The sequence below is a fragment of the Ranitomeya variabilis genome, chromosome 2 (genome assembly GCF_051348905.1).
Source record: "Ranitomeya variabilis isolate aRanVar5 chromosome 2, aRanVar5.hap1, whole genome shotgun sequence".
In the NCBI taxonomy this organism is placed as follows: domain Eukaryota; kingdom Metazoa; phylum Chordata; class Amphibia; order Anura; family Dendrobatidae; genus Ranitomeya; species Ranitomeya variabilis.
Genome location: NC_135233.1, coordinates 541,424,007 through 541,443,125, shown reverse-complemented (window position 1 = coordinate 541,443,125; position 19,119 = coordinate 541,424,007). Strand labels below are relative to the sequence as shown.

Sequence of the window (19,119 nt, the reverse complement as noted above, 5' to 3'; positions counted from 1 at the left end):
AGTTAAATAGATGGGAGAGGCACATAGCAGAGCAGCACATAGGAAAGGGACTTCCTGGTAGAAGAGACTCGAGAGAGAACGGTCTAGGACCTCAGACAAGACAGATGTATATGAACACAGGGCATTGCCAGGCTTCCAAGTCGGGAGGGAACTGCTGCCCTGAATTAAGGACTGAATACTCAGAGAGTGATGCCCAGGCAGCTTGCTCAGGGGCAAGATGTGTGGAGAGACAGTGAAGATGGGACCATCTTGTTAATATCCTCTGTAAGAGTCATGTCGGTCTGGTAGTCGCGGGCAGGTATATCTCGCCCAGGTACTTGTCCTATGTGAATTAGGCCGCTCAGTATTTTCAGGATACTCAGGGGTTAATAAGTGTAGGAATAAAGGATGACCAGCTGGGGGTTTTCAGCGTCAGCCTGGGGCACACAGAATGCCTGTCTGTGTGAGACAAACGTGAGTGAGAGCTGTGCTCATGATCTGTGTAATGTTAGCTGGGAGGGAGAAGCCCCCCCAGTTGTTAGATAGCAACGTATTTGTTTAGTTAGCGCCGGACAGGCTAGGATTTATTTTTAGGTTTTGTTTTCTGTATTTGCTTTCACTTTAATAAACCTGACCTGAGGTCAGTCAACTTGGAAACCTGCTGTTGCCTCAGAGTTCAATGCACAAACCACGTGACCTTTGACCCCAGCAAAGGCGATCCCGGAGCGTTTTGTTACACCTCTTATTCTGGTGCTGGGGTCTAAGACAGGGACAGGAGCAACAGTGGAAGCACTCCTGGGATCTCTCCTTATAGGAGCGGGACCAAGTACAGATCAGAAGCTGATAATAAAGAGGAACAAGAGGGTACAAGAACAGAACGGGAACTGGTCACAGAAAGGGACTTATAGCAATACGGTCAGTCCTAAGGATAGGGCCGGAGTTGCCAGACAGCGGTAGCATTTGAAGAAAACAGAATCTGTCAGATTTTCCATGGAATGAAAGGACTGTGCTGCTGAATTTAATGTTTGCTGCATATAAAGGAAAATACGTTTCTTTTCAATGTTAAGTTAAGTTGCCATGTTGAAAGAACTTTTGGAGTACAGCGTGCTTATTGGAGCTTTATTATCAAAGACTGGACCAGAGTGGAATCTTCAGTAACTGAAGTGAGTACAAAAATTGCATACTGCATTAATCAGAATTGACATTATTCTTGTGAGACAACAGGGTGTTGGAATAGTTCTAACCGTCGCCACGACTACCACCCTGGCTGTCTTAAGTATAGCAGCACCAGCCTCCCCTGTTCACCAGTATATAGCAGCACCAGCCTCCCCTGTTCACCAGTATACAGCAGCACCAGCCTCCCCTGTTCACCAGTATACAGCAGCAGCCTCCCCTGTCACCAGTCTCCCCTGTTCACCAGTATACAGCACAGTCTCCCCTGTTCCCAGTCTCCCCTGTTCACCAGTATACAGCAGCAGTCTCCAGTCACCAATCTCCCCTGTTCACCAGTATACAGCAGCCTCCCCTGCTACCAGCCTCCCCTGTTCACCAATATATAGCAGCATCCTCCCCTGTCACCAGCATACAGCACAGCCTTCCCTTTCACCAGCATACAGCACAGCCTCCCCTGTCACCAGTCTCCCCTGTTCACCAATATACAGCACAGCCTCCCTTGTCACCAGTCTCCCCTGTTCACCAGTATACATACAGCACAGTCTCCCCTGTCACCAGTCTCCCCTGTTCACCAGTATACAGCACCAGCCTCCCTTGTCACCAGTCTCCCCTGTTCACCACTATACAGCAGCAGCCTCCCCTGTTCACCAGTATTCAGCAGCAGCCTCCCCTGTTCACCAGTATACTGCAGCAGCCTTCCCTGTCACCAGCCTCCCCTGTTCACCAGTATACAGCAGCAGCCTCCCCTGTTCATCAGTATACAGCAGCAGCCTCCCATCTCCAGTATACAGCACAGCCTCCCCGTCACCAGCCTCCTCTCACCTGTATACTGCACACCCTCCCCCGTCACCAGCCTCCACTCACGAGCATATAGCAGCAGCCTCCCGTCACCAGCCTCCTCTCACCAGTATACAGCAACAGCCTCCCCTGTCACCAGCCTGCTCTCACAGTATACAGCAGCAGCCTCCCCTGTCACCAGCCTCCTCTCACCAGTATACAGCAGCAGCTCCCCTCTCACCAGCCTCCCCCCATCTTCAGCTCTATGAGCGCTCACCTGCTCCTGTGTCCTTCTCCCATGTTGTCTTCCTCCTCCTCTGCTGTGATGTCTGCAGTGAGAGACGAGCTCATCCTCCTCGCTTGCACAGATGCTGAAGCACCTTGGATGCAGGGACCTCTCTGACCCTGAAATTTGGGACGCCACTACTTTCTGGGTAAGTCAGCTCCCTGCATCGAGGTGAATATGGAGGTGCACGCCCCTCCCCCCACGAAAAGAAAGCAGATTTCCTGGATTGTCTAACGGAGGGAGGGGAGGCTAAGAAAAAAAATATATATTCTTCCCTGTCTTGGTGCCGTACCCTGCAGCCCAGCACCCTAGGCATGTGCCCTCCAGTGCCTAGTGGCAAATACGGCCCTGTCAATCATTTTAAAGCATCTCAATGTGAAATATATGAAGTGAGAATAGCAAAATGGCTTTTGAAATTTAGGAAAAATACACGAGATGTTTAGCACAAAATTTGGCTAAATAGTGTGAGCCCATCAACCATCGTCAAGGTAATCTCATGAATCTGATGGGTCCCTGACCTAACTGCCCAGTGTGAACACTTACCTATGGCTAATGTCAATGTATGGGTGAATATAAACACCTCTATTGGTAACCTAGACCACAAAGAGAAACTACAGTGTAGTGCCGAGTTAAAAATATCTTTTATTTAAACACAATAAAAAAAGAAAAAACACTATAATATCCAAGGTAACTGCATTCCAAGCAGGGAAAACCACCATACAAGATGTACAGTAATTACACAGCGCTTGCACTCTTATTTTTTTTTTCAAAATATATTTATTAACAAATTTTTATTAACAAAATTTTACAAACAATAAAACTACTTTTATAGTGTTGTTATACATCAGCTATATAGAGGAAAAGCTGGGAAAGGTAAGGAAGGGAAAGGGGAAAAATGGGAAAGAGGGGGTACAGGGTAATTGTAGCAAAAATAAAAGCACAGCAAAAATAAAAACAAACAAACATAAGGAAAGAAAAAAAACTAAACAAAACAAATGTATAAACAATAATCATGCTTTTTGGGCCATTGACCTGGATAGGTCAAAAGAATGCCCTAAAAAATACAATTGACTATTATATTTTATTACACTTCTTAGTTACATCGTCAACAACAACCATATCTGCTGAATAGATTATTGGTTTTGGAATTTGATGTTCCACTTATTCCATTTTCTTTCGTATTTATGTAAACATCCATTAACTATAGCAAATTTAAGATCTAAAGAGTTATGAAGGCTAAGATTGTCCACAACGTCAGGGAATCTCGGAGTCTCTGAACTTTTCCACATTGCTTCAATTTTATTTTTAATCAACAACAAGATGTGAATAATCACAAACCTCGTTGAACCATGTAATTTTCCGGTGTCCACCGAAAGGAGAGCCGTCTGGGGAGTAAGTACAAAGTCCTCATTAAGCAGATTACCTATATATTCAGATGTCTGCTTCCAGAGGTTGGTTAGTTTTGGGCATGACCAAAAAATGTGGAGCATATCTCCCCTGTTTCCACAGTCCCTCCAACACAATGGTGAAGAATCACCACCAAAGTGTGAAATTCTATCTGGAGTAAGGTACAATCTTGTAAGGATCTTATAGAATGTCTCGTGAAGCTGTAAGGAAATGTTAGAAGCATAAGTGTGTCTTAGTGCCTCCTCCCACTGATCCTCATCTATATGCAGGCCTAATGTTTTCCCCCATTTTTTCATATATTTATTCTTTTTAAATGTACAATCTTTGTTAAAATTGCTGTAAAGGAACTTGGTACTCCCAAAAATTTTATGTTCATGATTTCTGAACAGTAAATAGATTAATTCAGATTTGGGGGTGACCTTGGATATGTAAGTCTGGAGGAATTCTTTGATTATGTTATACTGAATGAACTCTGAGGATGGAATATTGAATTTTTGCTTAATTTCTGAGAAGCTTTGTAGCTTATTATTTACCAGCAGATCTCCTAGTTTTTTAACTCCTTTCTGTTCCCACAATGATGGAATTTGTTGCCCGAAGAAGGATGCAATTAAAGAGATTGGTAGAGATTCCCCAATTGTCTTTTTGTTTTTCTTTCCAGGAATTTTAGCTATTTTATCCCATGCTTGGAGAATTGCTGAAATAATCGGGTGGTTAAGTTTGTACCTGTTTAGATTTAGAGTATGTTTAAAGAGAATATTTCCCAACGAGTCCGATTTGTTCAAAGACGATTCCATTTCAAACCATACCTGTTTTCCCTTATTTGTTAACCATTCCTGACTATGTTTTATTAAGTTTGTATTATAGTAAGCTGATATATTCGGGAGACCCAACCCACCATTAATTTTGCTTTTATACAGGATGTCCCTAGTAATTCTGTTTTTTTTTCCCATTCCAGATGAAAGATATAATTTTTTTTCTGAGAATTTTTAAAAAACTCCAAAGGAAACCTTAAAGGCAAGGCTCTGAAGATGTATAAAATTTTTGGAAGAATCATAGTCTTTACTGCTAATACCCTACCCATCAGTGATAACCCAGCTTTGCCCCATTTTTGAAAATCTTTATTGATTACCGAAAGAATGTTTTCCCCATTAGTTTTGGATAACTCACCAACCCTTTTTGTAAATGTGATTCCCAAGTATGAAATCTGTTCCTGCTCCCAGGTAAAGTCTACGGTTTGTTTTATAAGGTTAACGGTTTCTTCCTGTAAGTTGAGTTTAAGAATTTTTGATTTAGTATTATTTATTTTAAATAGAGAAACTTTAGAAAATTCCTCTAGTACTTCCAAAAGATTTTTGATGGAGTGGTAGGGGTCCGTGAGGGTTAGCAACATATCATCTGCAAAAAGGGAAATTTTATACTGGTTATAGCCAAAGTCCACCCCTTGAATATTCTTATTTGTCCTAATCATTTCTGCCAAAGGTTCAATTGCAAGGGCAAACAAAAGAGGGGATAACGGGCAACCCTGTCTAGTACCATTATTTAATGGGAAGGAACTTGATAGGTTGTTATTAATATGTATTTTTGCACTGGGAACTGAGTAAAGTGCAAATACCGATGTCAGCCATCCCTGATCGAAACCAAATTTCTCCATCACCATTCGGAGGTAAGTCCAATTTATCCTATCAAACGCCTTTTCGGCGTCAAGCGCCAGCAAGACCGATGGGATACCATTGGCGTTGATCTTACTAAGAATGTTAATTAACCTCCTAGTGGCATCAGAAGTCTGCCTCCCCTCAATGAACCCTGACTGATCGTGTTTTATTATTTTTGGTAAAATCCTTTTTAGTCTATTGGCCAAAATTTTCGAGTAAACTTTAACCTCAGTGTTTATCAGTGAAATAGGCCTATAATTTTTAATTTCCTCAATGCTGCCCTGTGATTTTGGGATCATTATCAAGGTTGCCTCCAACATTTCTCTGGGAAAAGTCCCGGAGGTTGCAGCTATATTAAAAATATTAGTCATATGGGGGGCTAAAACTTCTGAGAAAATCCTATACTATTCGTTGACAAACCCATCTGGACCTGGAGATTTTTGTAGTTTAAGGGAGTTTATTGTTTCTGTCACTTCGGGAACAGTGATGGTCGCTGTCAAGTCGCTTAAATCCGAGGGTTCAACTGTTGAAAGATGTAATTTACTAAGAAATAACTCAATTTCCTTAGGATCTGGACTAGGTGTTAAGGTATCGTCCTTTAAATTATACAAATTGCGGTAAAATTTCATAAATTCCTCCGCTATGTCTGTAGGATGGTGAATCATGTCTCCCGAACTATCCCTCACCTTTTTGATTCTTTTGTTTATCCTGTCACCTTTAAGTTTAGCTAACAAATTTCGTTGGTTTGATAGTCTCGGAATAGTTCCTAAATTTGGATGCCTTTATGATTTTTTCATAATCTTCCATGATGGCTTTATTCAACAATTGTCTCAAAACTACGATGTCTTTATGAACGCTTTGTGTATCACTATTTGAAGTATTAAGACTATTCTCTTTTTCACGAATTTTTTCCTGAATACTCTTAATGTTTTCTCTTTTTTTTGCGTTATGTCTGACCGAAATTTGTATTAATTTTCCCCTAATTACTGCTTTGTGGGCGTTCCAAATGATAAATGGGTGAGTCTCACCGTTTATATTTTCCTTGAAATAATTTTGTAATGAGGTTTTGATTTCTTCTCTGTAATCTGGAACGTTCAACAGATAGCTATTGCACTTCCACAAAGCAGAATTTTTCAGATAAGGTCCAATCAAGACTTCAGTCATGATAAGAGAGTGATCAGAAATTGACCTGTCCATAATACTGCTTTTTTTACTTTAGTTATATTAAATATTTCTGTGAGAAACAGATCTATCCTGGACTTAGTTTTATGTACCAATGAGAGACAGGAAAACTCCCTCGAGGCAGCGTTCAGACATCTGAAGGTGTCAAACAGCTCATTATTAATGATCCATTTGTCTAGATTAACTAAGGAGAGGCGTGAGGCCGAATTGGAATCAAGTTTTGCGTCTGGAACCATGTTAAAATCCCCCATGAGGTATAGTTCTCCTTTTTTATATTTGTGTATTTTCTTCATAACCTTATTAAAAAAGCTGAGTTGTTTCATATTAGGGGCGTATATGTTTACAATGGTGCATGTAACCGCGTTAATTTGGCACACCAGAATGTGAAATCTGCCATTTGGGTCCCTAACCTCTTCTAAAAGTTGAAATGGTACAGTGTCCCTGACCATTGTGAGCACACCTGCCCTTCTCCCTTTTGATAGGGAAGAAAAGCAGTGCGAACATTTTTTATTTGTAAATGAGGGGGGATTACCTTCTCGGAACTTTATTTCTTGTAAGCATACTATTTCTGCTTGTAAATGTTTAATCTCCTTCCAGATGGCACACCTGTTCCACGGACTATTGAGACCCCTGACGTTATAGGACATAAATTTCAGTTGCATGTTGTAGACCGCTGACGATGCTGCAAAAAAAAAAAAAAATTAAAACAAATTTAAAGCTTTAAGAATAACTAGATTGAACCAGGTATAAGAAAAAGAAAAAACAATAACAAGAAAAACCACCTAAACTAAAAACAATCCGGTTCAATTGACCGATCTTCGTCCCTTAAAGGGACCTTTGATCCAATGGGGGAAAAGTTCGTGTAATGAAACTCCCCAACCCCCCAATGATTAGAGACCATCTTTTGATAAAAACCTACTGTAAAGAAAAAATGGGTTCATCAGACTACTCTATATAAACCATTCTGTAACAGTTAACATATCAAGTTTGAGCTCTAAAAAGGCTCCTCCACTGAGTTAATAATATTAAATTTGTCCTTGTAATGGAACATAAGCTTTGTGGGGAAACCCCACCTGTACTGAATATGCTCCTCCTTGAGAATATCAGTCACCGGTTTGAAGGACCTACGCGAGTATTGGACATTTGGTATGCTTGGAGAGGTCCGTAAATACTTTCAAGCCATCGTAAGGTTTTGGCAACGATCCCTTATCCTTGATAAAATTTTGAATTTTTTCCTTAGTCCCATAGAAATGTAAGCGCAAAATGGTGTCCCTAGGTTTCTCCTCTGGTATACCCTTTGGCCTAGGTAGTCTATGGGCCCTGTCGATGCAAAGATCCAGATTGGAAATATCGGGCAAAGCTTTCTTGAACACAGTTTGAATAAAGTCTGGAAGATCCGATTGTTTCACCTCCTCTGGTATATCCCTTATTTTTAGATTATTCCTACGACTCCTATCCTCAATATCCGCTATTTTGGATCTCATGTCGTTTATCTCCATTTTTAAGGCCATATTTTGGTTTGTTAGGGACTCCGTTTTCTGTTCCAATTCCACTAATTTAGAATCAAGTATTTCGAATTTTTTTGTAAAGGCGCTACATACTTCCTCAAAAATCGAATTGTGTTTTTCAAATCCGGCATTCATCTTATCATCTATTAGCTTTGAAATGATTTGAAAAAATTCTTCATTACGGTTTGGTTTTACCGCGTCTATCTCCGAATCCGGATGATCCCTTTTAATATTACCGACGGGTCCCAATGACTCCTCAGAAGCAGATCTTTTTGCTGACACAGAAGTATCCATCGCCGGTGCCCCAGTCGGGGCACCAACAGATGCGTAGGTGGCAGATTTTACTTTCGTCTCCTTATCCGTTTTTGTGTTATTAGATCGTATTGCGGTCACACTTTTTTGGGAAGCCATTCTTATGCTACTTGATTGTGACATTTTGTTTGACTTATGGTCATCCCCTTTTAAGGGGGATCTAAACTTGATTGGGCTCAACAGGTTAGGTATATCCACATATGACTTAGAGACTGTTTTTTTCCAACTCTTTGCTCCATTTAATAGGGATTACAGTTATAACAATACTACAGTCTCTTTGCTGATTTCCTTTATGTGAGATCTCCCTAGATGTTTTGTGCAATAATGATAGTGTCTGTCTCTTTAAATATTGGAGCTGAAAAAAAAATAAAAACAAAGGAAACGAAGATATTGACCAAAGGATTCCTGTTATTGCTAAAAGATGTTCATACGGCCATCAGATGGTGCTATTGCACTAATGCTTATTGGTACTTAGTTCAGGTATCAATGTTCCTTAAAACTATGTGGGATTGGAGGAGCAAATTAGTACACTGTCCTTCACCACAGCAATATGCTGATGTAGGCTCAAAATAACTCACAGCTTTGTCTCCCTTCTCTCTGCAAAAGTATAGTTATACCAAGTAATATCCCAGCACTGGCTCCCACTTTTAATATGCTTTATCAATTGTAAAAATAGCACTTATTCCACAGAATCTGCTCCCTTCCGCTTCCACTTTAGTAATTCCACCGCTTTGCTCCCTGTCCCCTCCGGTATAAAAGTTCCACAGCAGCTCCCAAATGATTAATATTATTTCCACAGTTATGGCTCCCGCTGCTCAGAGAAGGAAGATCCCTTCCTATATTCTTACTGCTCGTCAATGTCTAGGGGAGATTCCTGATAGATGGCTTACCTCGAGCCCCCAAATGCAAGGAGGGCACTGGCGCTGCTGTGTACTGTGCTGTAGCGATGTTCCGGATGAAGTCCTGTGTCGCTGCCGTGGTCAGAAGCGGCTCCTCAGCTGTGATGGGGAGATGTCTGGAGCAGTCACCGTAATCCAGACATCCAGCGGTGCTCCGGATTGTCAGCTGTTGGATGGCGGTGTCCCGGCTGTGATGCGAGAACGTCAGAAGCGGCAGGTCCTGTGCGGGAATCCGGCGCTGGTGATGATTGGCAGCTCCTGCCTGCAGCGCTGTAGAAGCAGGTCAGGAGCGGCTGCTTCAAACCTGAAGTCCGGCGCTGGTGATGATTGGCAGTTCCTGCCTGCAGCACTGTACGGAGGGGAATTCCCCTGTCAGACACCGCTTAAGCCAGCGTGGGAAGGAGCACCGATCAGCTGTGAGGGAGAGACTCACCGATAGCTACGGTAAGAGGAGCGATCTCTCCTCCTGTCCTCGGCTGAATCCACGGCTCTTTGTCTCTGAGTAGCTTCACTGGTTGGGAGCTTCAGCGCAGCTCCCAGTCTGATGCTGCTGTGCTGTGATGAGGAAGGCTTCAGATCCCAGTCTCTGCCGCTGATGAAATACGGGCAAAACAGCCTCCCCTCTGTACCATCCCCCAATAAGCAGGGGAAGCTAGCGTCGCAGACGATGAGCTGCAGAGCAAATCCTAGGCACAAGGGAGTAGTCAGCTCCAAGATGGCGGCTCCTTCCACCACCCAGTCAGACAGAGAAGGGCCTGTCCACAACTCAGTCCAAAAACTGGCCACAGACCCAATCCTGGTCTCAAATGATAGCTTGCAGAATTGGCTTTTAAATAAAGTTGTAATATCCACAAAAATGTCTCTGTAAGTCGCTTCTTTGTTGCTTAAAAAAGGGTGCTACAGGAGAGCTCCAAGCTCCTGCTTCCTCACATGGCAGAAGCTAGGCCACACCCCCCGCTTGCACTCTATTATATATCCTTAGAGCCACTTGTAAATCAAATATATAGGAGAGGGATGTATTCCCTATAAGGCAGGCAATAATATACAGTTAGGTCCATATATATTTGGACAGAGACAACATTTTTCTAATTTTGGTTAGAGACATTACAACAATGAATTTTAAACAAACAATTCAGATGCAGTTGAAGTTCAGACTTTCAGCTTTCATTTGAGGGTATCCACATTAAAATTGGATGAAGGGTTTAGGATTTTCAGCTCCTTAACATGTGCCACCCTGTTTTTAAAGGGACCAAAAGTAATTGGACAATTGACTCCAAGGCTATTTCATGGACAGGTGTGGGCAATCTCTTTGTTATGCCATTCTCAATTAAGCAGATAAAAGGCCTGGAGTTGACTTGAGGTGTGGTGCTTGCATTTGGAAGATTTTGCTGTGAAGTAAACATGTGGTTAAAGGAGCTCTCCATGCAGGTGAAACAAGCCATCCTTAAGCTGCGAAAACAGAAAAAACCAATCCAAGAAATTGCTACAATATTATAATAGTCCACGGAAAACAGCAGTGGTGGATGATCGCAGAATAATCTCCATGGTGAAGAGAAACCCCTTCACAAAAGCCAACCAAGTGAACAACACTCTCCAGGAGGTAGACGTATCAATATCCAAATCTACCATAAAGAGAAGACTTCATGAAAGTAAATACAGAGGGTTCACTGCACAGTGCAAGCCACTCCTAAGCATCAAGAATAAAAAGGCTAAACTGGACTTTGCTAAAAAAAAATCTAAAAAAGCCAGCACAGTTCTGGAATAACATTCTTTGGACAGATGAAACCAAGATCAACCTCTACCAAAATGATGGAAAGAGAAACGTATGGCGAAGGCGTGGTACAGCTCGTGATCCAAAGCATACCACATCATCTGTAAAACACAGCGGAGGCAGTGTGATGGCTTGGGCATGCATGGCTGCCAGTGGCACTGGGTCACTAGTGTTTATTGATGATGTGACACAGGACAGAAGCAGCAGAATGAATTCTGAGGTATTCAGAGCCATAATGTGTGCTCAAATCCAGCCAAATGCAGCAAAACTGATTGGTCGTCGTTTCATACTACGGATGGACAATGACCCAAAACATAAAGCAAAAGCAAACCAGGAGTTTATTAAAGCAAAGAAGTGGAATATTCTTGAATGGCCAAGTCAGTCACCTGATCTCAACCCAATTGAGCATGCATTTCACTTGTTAAAGACTAAACTTCAGACAGAAAGGCCCACAAACAAACAGCAACTGAAAACCACCGCAGTGAAGGCCTGGTACAGCATCAAAAAGGAGGAAACACAGCATCTGGTGATGTCCATGAGTTCAAGACTTCAGGCAGTCATTGCCAACAAAAGGTTTTCAACCAAGTACTAAAAATGAACATTTTATTTAAAATTATTGAATCTGTTCAATTACTTTTGGTCCCTTTTAAAACAGGGTGGCGCTTGGTAACCCCTTCCCGACCTTTGACACCATGTAGGCGTCATGAAAGTCGGTGCCAATCCGACCTGTGATGCTGTCAGGACTCTGAACATTTTTTACCTTTTGTGCATTACTGCCCTTTTCCAACATGGCGTCTTTGGTCTCATGTGCACTTGCCTTCCTGCTATAAAACTCCACCCCAGCCTTCAGTCTGTGCTAGATTATTCTGCTTTGCATCCATCTCCTGATTACTCCCTGGCCTTGCACCTGCTCCTGTGAACCTGTGTTGGAGATCCTGCCACTCTGCTCTGAGTTCCTGCTGCATACACCATTGTTCAGTAATCCTTCATCTGCTGCTCGTGTTACTTCCATCTGCATTTGCTGGACATGTAAGCTGTGCTGCTCTGCAATAACCTGAGACTATTAACCAGGCCTCCCTGGTTGAGCTAAGATATGATTTGAACTGCCTTATAAGCTTATCTATCTGTGTCTGGACTAAGTCAAGGATCTATTCATGTCAAGTTTCCTCAAGAATAACTGTGCTTCACAGACTTTCTGTTTGTTTGCATCTACCTCTGAAGTTTCCTATTGACTGCTAAGCTGCGTTTATTATTTGCACCAAGTGTTGTGGACTTGAGTTTCTCTCTGCACCTGTTTGAATCACCGTGTGATAATATAAACTTTACCACTTATAAAACTGTGTCCTGTTGTCTTGTTCCACGCAAAGAGTCTCCTGAATTATCCCCTATAATTATTACAGGATAATCTAGCCATAAAAAAAGGAGACTGCTGGAACAATGACTGCAGAGAGCAGATTAGAGCAGGTGTTTTCCATAATTAGATCACTGCAGAAAGATGTGGAAGGTCTGCAAAAGAAGCTTGGGAGCTTTGAACACAATCAACAAGTGTTTGGACAAACTTTGCAGGACTTAAGCAATCGCATGGCAGCCCAGGAAAACAAACTTGCTGACATAGAGTCCCAGTATGGACGGGCTTTTCAGGACATAAGCACGCAAATAGCTGCACAAGTGACTTTACCCTCTGGGCAACCGCCACCAGCTAGCCCACCTAAGTTGCCCCCATTCAGATTTAATGGTGATTGCGACAAATTTCGTGGCTTTGTGAATCAATGTATGCTATATTTTGATGTGCATGCTGACCGTTTTCCTACTGATAGATCCAAAGTATTGTGTGTAATAATGCTACTGACCTCACGAGCGCTCGCCTGCGCGAATCCGATGATTGAGTCTCGTGACCCACGGTTAAATGACTTGGATGATTTCTTGGCCGCTATGGCATTAATGTTTGATGACCCTAATCGCCGTGCAACCGCTGAATCTGCTTTGTTGTCTTTACGCCAGGCTAAACGTTCTGTTATTGAGTATGCCACTGAATTCAGGAGATTGGCGGCAGATACCAATTGGGGCAGTTATGCACAATTGCCTATTTTTAAAAGGGGTCTGTCTAGTATTATAAAAGATGAACTAGCTCGCTCGGAGTCACCACAAGAACTAGAGACATTTATACAGCATTGTGTGCGCATAGACATTCGCCTTACTGAGCGTAGGCAGGAGAAATTTGCTGCATATAACCGTATTTCTAACTTTTCCCTTCCTTCCAAAGATACTGCAGGTAAAACATCTCGGGAAGTGGAGGAGGTGCCAATGCAAATTGATTCCGTTCAGAGACGAGAGATCAATGAGCGCCGGGAGCATCGCCTTCGTAAAAGTCTATGTTTCTACTGCGGCCAGTCTGACCACTTCTTGATCAATTGTCCTAAGTGTCCTAGACGGCCTAACAAGGTGCTAGCAGCAATAGGGGAGTATGACAACTGTGATGATGAATCTGACATCTCTGAATGTAGCCTGCCTTTAAACGCTGTATTCCATTCACTTTCTATGACTTCACCCCCCAAGGAGCTGAAGGAAAAGAACTCTCACTGTTCTCTCCCTATTAAGATCCTGTGTTCAGGACAGTGGATTTCCAGTTCAGCTATGATTGACTCTGGTGCAAATGGAAATTTCATGGATATCGCATTTGCAAAGGAACATGGTATTAAAATTCAGCAAAGAGCCTCTCCAATTACCATGGAAACAGTGGATGGGTCACCTTTAATCTCTGGGCCTGTGGATCAGGAGACCGTACCCCTTGAAATTTGTTGGAGTCTAATCATCAGGAGCAACTTTCTTTCTTGCTAATTTTTCTCCTCATTTTCCTGTGATTTTAGGCATTCCTTGGTTGCGTTCTCAGAACCCAATTATCAACTGGGAGACAAAGGAGATTATCTTTCCAACACGGAGCAACTCAGCATTAACAGAAGCTGTCCCTGAGTCCACGGCTACGGAACCACATATACAGGTATTTTCTTTACCTCCAGCATATAAAGAGTTCTCTGACCTCTGTGACAAGAAGAATGCAGATCAGCTTCCTCCACACAGGCATTATGACTGTTCCATTGAGTTGCTTCCTGGGGCAGATATTCCTTTTGGTCACGTATACCCTTTGGCGGCACCTGAGCTTCAAGCCTTAAAGGAGTATATTGATGAAAATCTGGCCAAAGGCTTCATACGTCCTTCTTCCTCACCAGCAGTGGCACCCATTTTTTTGTAAAGAAGAAGGATGGGACCCTGAGACCCTGTGTTGACTATCGGGAACTCAATAAGGTAACCGTATGAAACCGTTACCCTTTGCCTCTGATTTCCGAATTACTGGAAAGAGTCCGCCATGCTAAGGTGTTCTCTAAGCTGGATCTTCGTGGGGCTTATAATTTGGTGCGTATTCGTCCAGGGGATGAGTGGAAGACAGCATTCAGATGCCAGTATGGACACTTTGAATCTCTTGTGATGTCCTTCGGGCTTTGTAACGCCCCTGCAGCATTTCAACACCTTGTTAATGACATCTTCAGAGATTTGTTGGACCAGTTTGTGGTGATCTATTTGGACGATATACTAATCTTTTCTGACTCTCTACAGGAACATGAAGAACATGTCAAAACTGTTTCAAGACGTCTAAAAGAGAACCAACTGTATATCAAGCCGGAGAAATGCGAGTTCCATCGTTCTGAGATACAGTTTTTGGGTTATATCATCTCTCCCCGGAAGCTGAACATGGAATCTGGTAAGATTCAGGCTATCCTTGACTGGCCGGCACCCAAGAACGTTAAGGAGGTCCAACTTTTTTTGGTTTTGCAAATTTCTACAGATGCTTCATTCGAAATTTATCTGATATTGTCCGTCCCATTACTTCCTTGACAAAGGAAAAGTGTTATGAACTGGTGGTTTAGGAGCAACATGGGACGTGCTCTGGAGGAGGTGGTACCTGTACTGACCGCAGTTCCTGAGCTTAACACAACACTAGAAGTAGCCGTGGGATGTTCCTGTCACTCCCTAGACACCTCGTCACAGCCAGAGGACTAACTACCCCTAGAGATAGAAACAGGAAAGCTATCTTGCCTCAGAGAAAATTCCCAAAGGATAGGCAGCCCCCCACAAATATTGGCTGTGAGTGGAGAGGGAAATGACATACGCAGAATGAAACCAGGATGTAGCAAAGGAGGCCAGTCTAGCTAGATAGATCGAACAGGACGGAATACTGTGCGGTCAGTATTAAAAACTAGAAAAATCCACCACAGAGTTTACAAAAATCTCCACACCTGACTAAAGGTGTGGAGGGTAAATCTGCTTCCCAGAGCTTCCCGCTTAACTGAATAAATCCATACTGACAAGCTGGACAAGAAAAAACATAGAAAGTGCAGAACGATTAAGTCCACAACAAGTGAACTGCAAAAGAACAAAGCAAGGACTTATCTTTGCTGAACAGGTCAGAATATCATGGAAATCCAAGCAGAGATGTGAATCCAAGCAGGAACCATTGACAACTGGCACAGGCTGAAGGATAGACCCAGGTTAAATAGCCGAGCCAGAAAGACAATCAGTGGAAGCAGCTGCTGACTGCTAAATCCAAGGAGCAGCAGTACCACTTAAAATCACCGGAGGGAGCCCAAGAGCAGAATTCACAACAGTACCCCCCCCCTTGAGGAGGGGACACCGAACCCACACCAGAGCCCCCGGGCCGATCAGGACGAGCCAAGTGAAAAGCACGAACCAAATCGGCGTCATGGACATCGGAGGCAACAACCCAAGAATTATCCTCCTGGCCATAACCCTTCCACTTGACAAGATACTAAAGCCTCCGCCTCGAAAAACGAGAATCCAAAATTTTCTCAACCACATATTCCAACTCCCCCTCGACCAACACCGGAGCAGGAGGATCAACCGAGGGAACAACGGGCACCACATATCTCCGCAACAAAGATCTATGGAAAACATTATGGATGGCAAAAGAGGCTGGAAGGGCTAAATGAAAAGACACCGGATTGATAATCTCAGAAATCTTATAAGGACCAATAAACCGAGGCTTGAACTTAGGGGAAGAAACCTTCATAGGAACATGACGAGAAGATAACCAGACTAAATCCCCCACCCGAAGTCGGGGACCAACACACCGACGGCGGTTAGCAAAACGCTGAGCCTTTTCCTGAGACAACGTCAAATTGAGTACCACATGAGTCCAAATCTGCTGTAACCTGTCCACGACAGAATCCACACCAGGACAATCAGAAGGCTCCACCTGCCCCGAAGAAAAACGAGGATGAAAACCAAGATTACAAAAGAAAGGCGAAACCAAAGTAGCCGAACTAGCCCGATTATTAAGGGCAAACTCGGCCAACGGCAAGAAAGCCACCCAGTCATCCTGATCAGCAGACACAAAGCATCTCAAATAGGTTTCCAAGGTCTGATTAGTTCGCTCAGTTTGGCCATTTGTCTGAGGATGAAACGCCGAAGAAAAAGACAAATCAATGCCCATCCTAGCACAAAAGGCCCGCCAAAACCTAGAAACAAACTGGGAACCTCTGTCAGACACAATATTCTCCGGAATGCCATGCAAACGAACCACATGCTGAAAAAACAATGGAACCAAATCAGAGGAGGAAGGCAATTTAGGCAAAGGTACCAAATGGACCATTTTAGAGAACCGGTCACAAACCACCCAGATAACAGACATCTTCTGGGAAACAGGAAGATCCGAAATAAAATCCATGGAAATGTGCGTCCAGGGCCTCTCAGGGACCGGCAAAGGCAAAAGCAACCCACTAGTGCGGGAACAGCAAGGCTTGGCCCGGGCACAAGTCCCACAGGACTGCACAAAAGAACGCACATCCCGCGACAAGGAAGGCCACCAAAAGGACCTAGCAACCAAATTTCTGGTACCAAAAATCCCAGGATGACCAGCCAACACTGAACAATGAACCTCAGAAATTACCTTACTAGTCCATCTATCAGGAACAAACTGCTTCCCCACAGGACAGCGGTCAGGTTTATCAGCCTGAAATTCCTGAAGCACCCGCCGTAAATCAGGGGAGATGGCAGAAAGAATCACCCCTTCTTTAAGAATGTCAACCGGCTCAAGGACTCCAGGAGAATCAGGCAAAAAGCTCCTGGAGAGGGCATCAGCCTTAACATTCTTAGATCCCGGAAGATACGAGACCACAAAATCAAAATGGGAGAAAAACAGGGACCATCGAGCCTGTCTAGGGTTCAGCAGCTTGGCCGACTCGAGGTAAATCAGATTCTTATGATCGGTCAAGACCACAACGCGGTGCTTGGCTCCCTCAAGCCAATGTCGCCACTCCTCAAATGCCCACTTCATAGCCAACAACTCCCGATTGCCAACGTCATAATTGCGCTCCGCAGGCGAAAACTTTCTGGAAAAAAAAGCACACTGCTTCATCAAAGAACCATCAGAATTACTCTGAGACAAAACGGCCCCTGCCCCAATCTCAGAAGCATCAACCTCAACCTGAAAAGGAAGAGAAACATCCGGCTGACGCAACACAGGGGCAGAAGTAAATTGGCGTTTAAGCTCCTGAAAGGCCTCAACAGCCGCAGAGGACCAATTCGTCACATCAGCGCCTTTCTTCGTCAAATCGGTCAGGGGTTTAACCACACTGGAAAAGTTGGCAATGAAACGGCGATAAAAATTAGCAAAGCCCAAAAATTTCTGAAGGCTCTTCACCGATCTGGGTTAAATCCAGTCATGAATGGCTTGGACCTTAACAGGATCCATTTCTATAGACGAGGGAGAAAAAATAAAACCCAAAAAAGAGACCTTCTGAACTCCAAATAGGCACTTAGACCCCTTCACAAATAAAGCATTATCACAAAGGATCTGGAATACCATCCTGACCTGCTTCACATGAGACTCCCAATCATCGGAAAAAATCAAAATATCATCCAAATATACAATCATGAATTTATCAAGATAATTGTGGAAAATATCATGCATGAAGGACTGAAATACAGAAGGAGCATTAGAAAGCCCGAAAGGCATCACAAGGTATTCAAAATGGCCTTCGGGCGTATTAAATGCCGTTTTCCATTCGTCACCCTGTTTAATACGAACAAGATTATATGCCACCCGAAGGTCAATCTTAGTAAACCAACTGGCCCCCTTAATCTGAGCAAACAAATCAGAAAGCAAAGGTAAAGGGTATTGGAATTTGACCGTGATCTTATTAAGAAGGCGATAATCAATACAGGGTCTCAAGGAGCCATCCTTCTTGGCAACAAAAAAAACCCCGCTCCCAATGGTGATGAAGACGGCCGAATATGCCCCTTCTCCAAAGACTCCTTGACATAACTCCGCAAGGCGGCATGCTCTGGCACAGACAGATTGAAAAGTCGGCCCTTAGGGAACTTACAGCCAGGAATCAAGTTAATAGCACAATCACAGTCCCTATGTGGAGGAAGGGAACTGGACTTGGGCTCATCAAATACATCCTGGAAATCCGACAAAAACTCAGGGACTTCAGAAGAGGGAGAAGAGGAAATTGACATCAAAGGAATATCACCATGAACCCCTTGACAACCCCAACTAGTCACAGACATAGATTTCCAATCCAGCACCGGATTATGTTCCTGTAACCATGGAAAACCCAGTACAACAACATCATGCAAGTTATGCAACACCAGAAAACGGCAATCTTCCTGATGTGCTGGAGCCATGCACATGGTCAGCTGAGTCCAATACTGAGGTTTATTCTTGGCCAACGGTGTAGCATCAATGCCCCTCAAAGGAATAGGACTCTGCAAAGGCTGCAAGGAAAAACCACAGCGCCTGGCGAATTTCAAGTCCATTAAGTTCAGGGCAGCGCCTGAATCCACAAATGCCATGACAGAAAAGGACGATAATGAGCAAATCAGGGTCACAGATAAGAGAAATTTAGGCTGTACAGTACTGATGGTAACAGACCTAGCGACCCTCTTAGTACGCTTAGGGCAATCAGAAATAACATGAGCAGAATCACCACAGTAAAAACACAGCCTATTCTAATGTCTGAATCCCTGCCGCTCTGCTCTAGTCAAAATCCTATCACATTGCATAGGCTCAGGACTCCGCTCAGAGGACACTGCCATATGGTGCACAACTTTGCGCTCGCGCAGGCGCCGATCAATCTGAATGGCTAGAGACATA

General features: G+C 43.4%; 1 protein-coding gene across 6 annotated transcripts in view; it reads right to left on the bottom strand.

Moving 5' to 3' along the window:
- Positions 1–2,626: 2,626 nt before the first annotated feature.
- DUS2 (dihydrouridine synthase 2) overlaps positions 2,627–19,119 on the bottom strand; it is a 569,010-nt gene continuing 552,517 nt past the window's right edge. For 3 of the 6 annotated variants that reach the window (XM_077288143.1, XM_077288139.1, XM_077288138.1), the window contains 2 exons: positions 6,989–7,138; positions 2,630–3,600 (listed from right to left, as the gene is read on the bottom strand). In XM_077288143.1, the coding sequence (XP_077144258.1) occupies positions 3,521–3,600; positions 6,989–7,138 (230 nt within the window). In that variant the 3' untranslated portion in view covers positions 2,630–3,520. Of the gene's footprint in view, positions 3,601–6,988; positions 7,139–19,119 lie in introns of all 6 variants that reach the window. The other 3 variants (XM_077288142.1, XM_077288141.1, XM_077288137.1) reach the window with 2 other exon arrangements.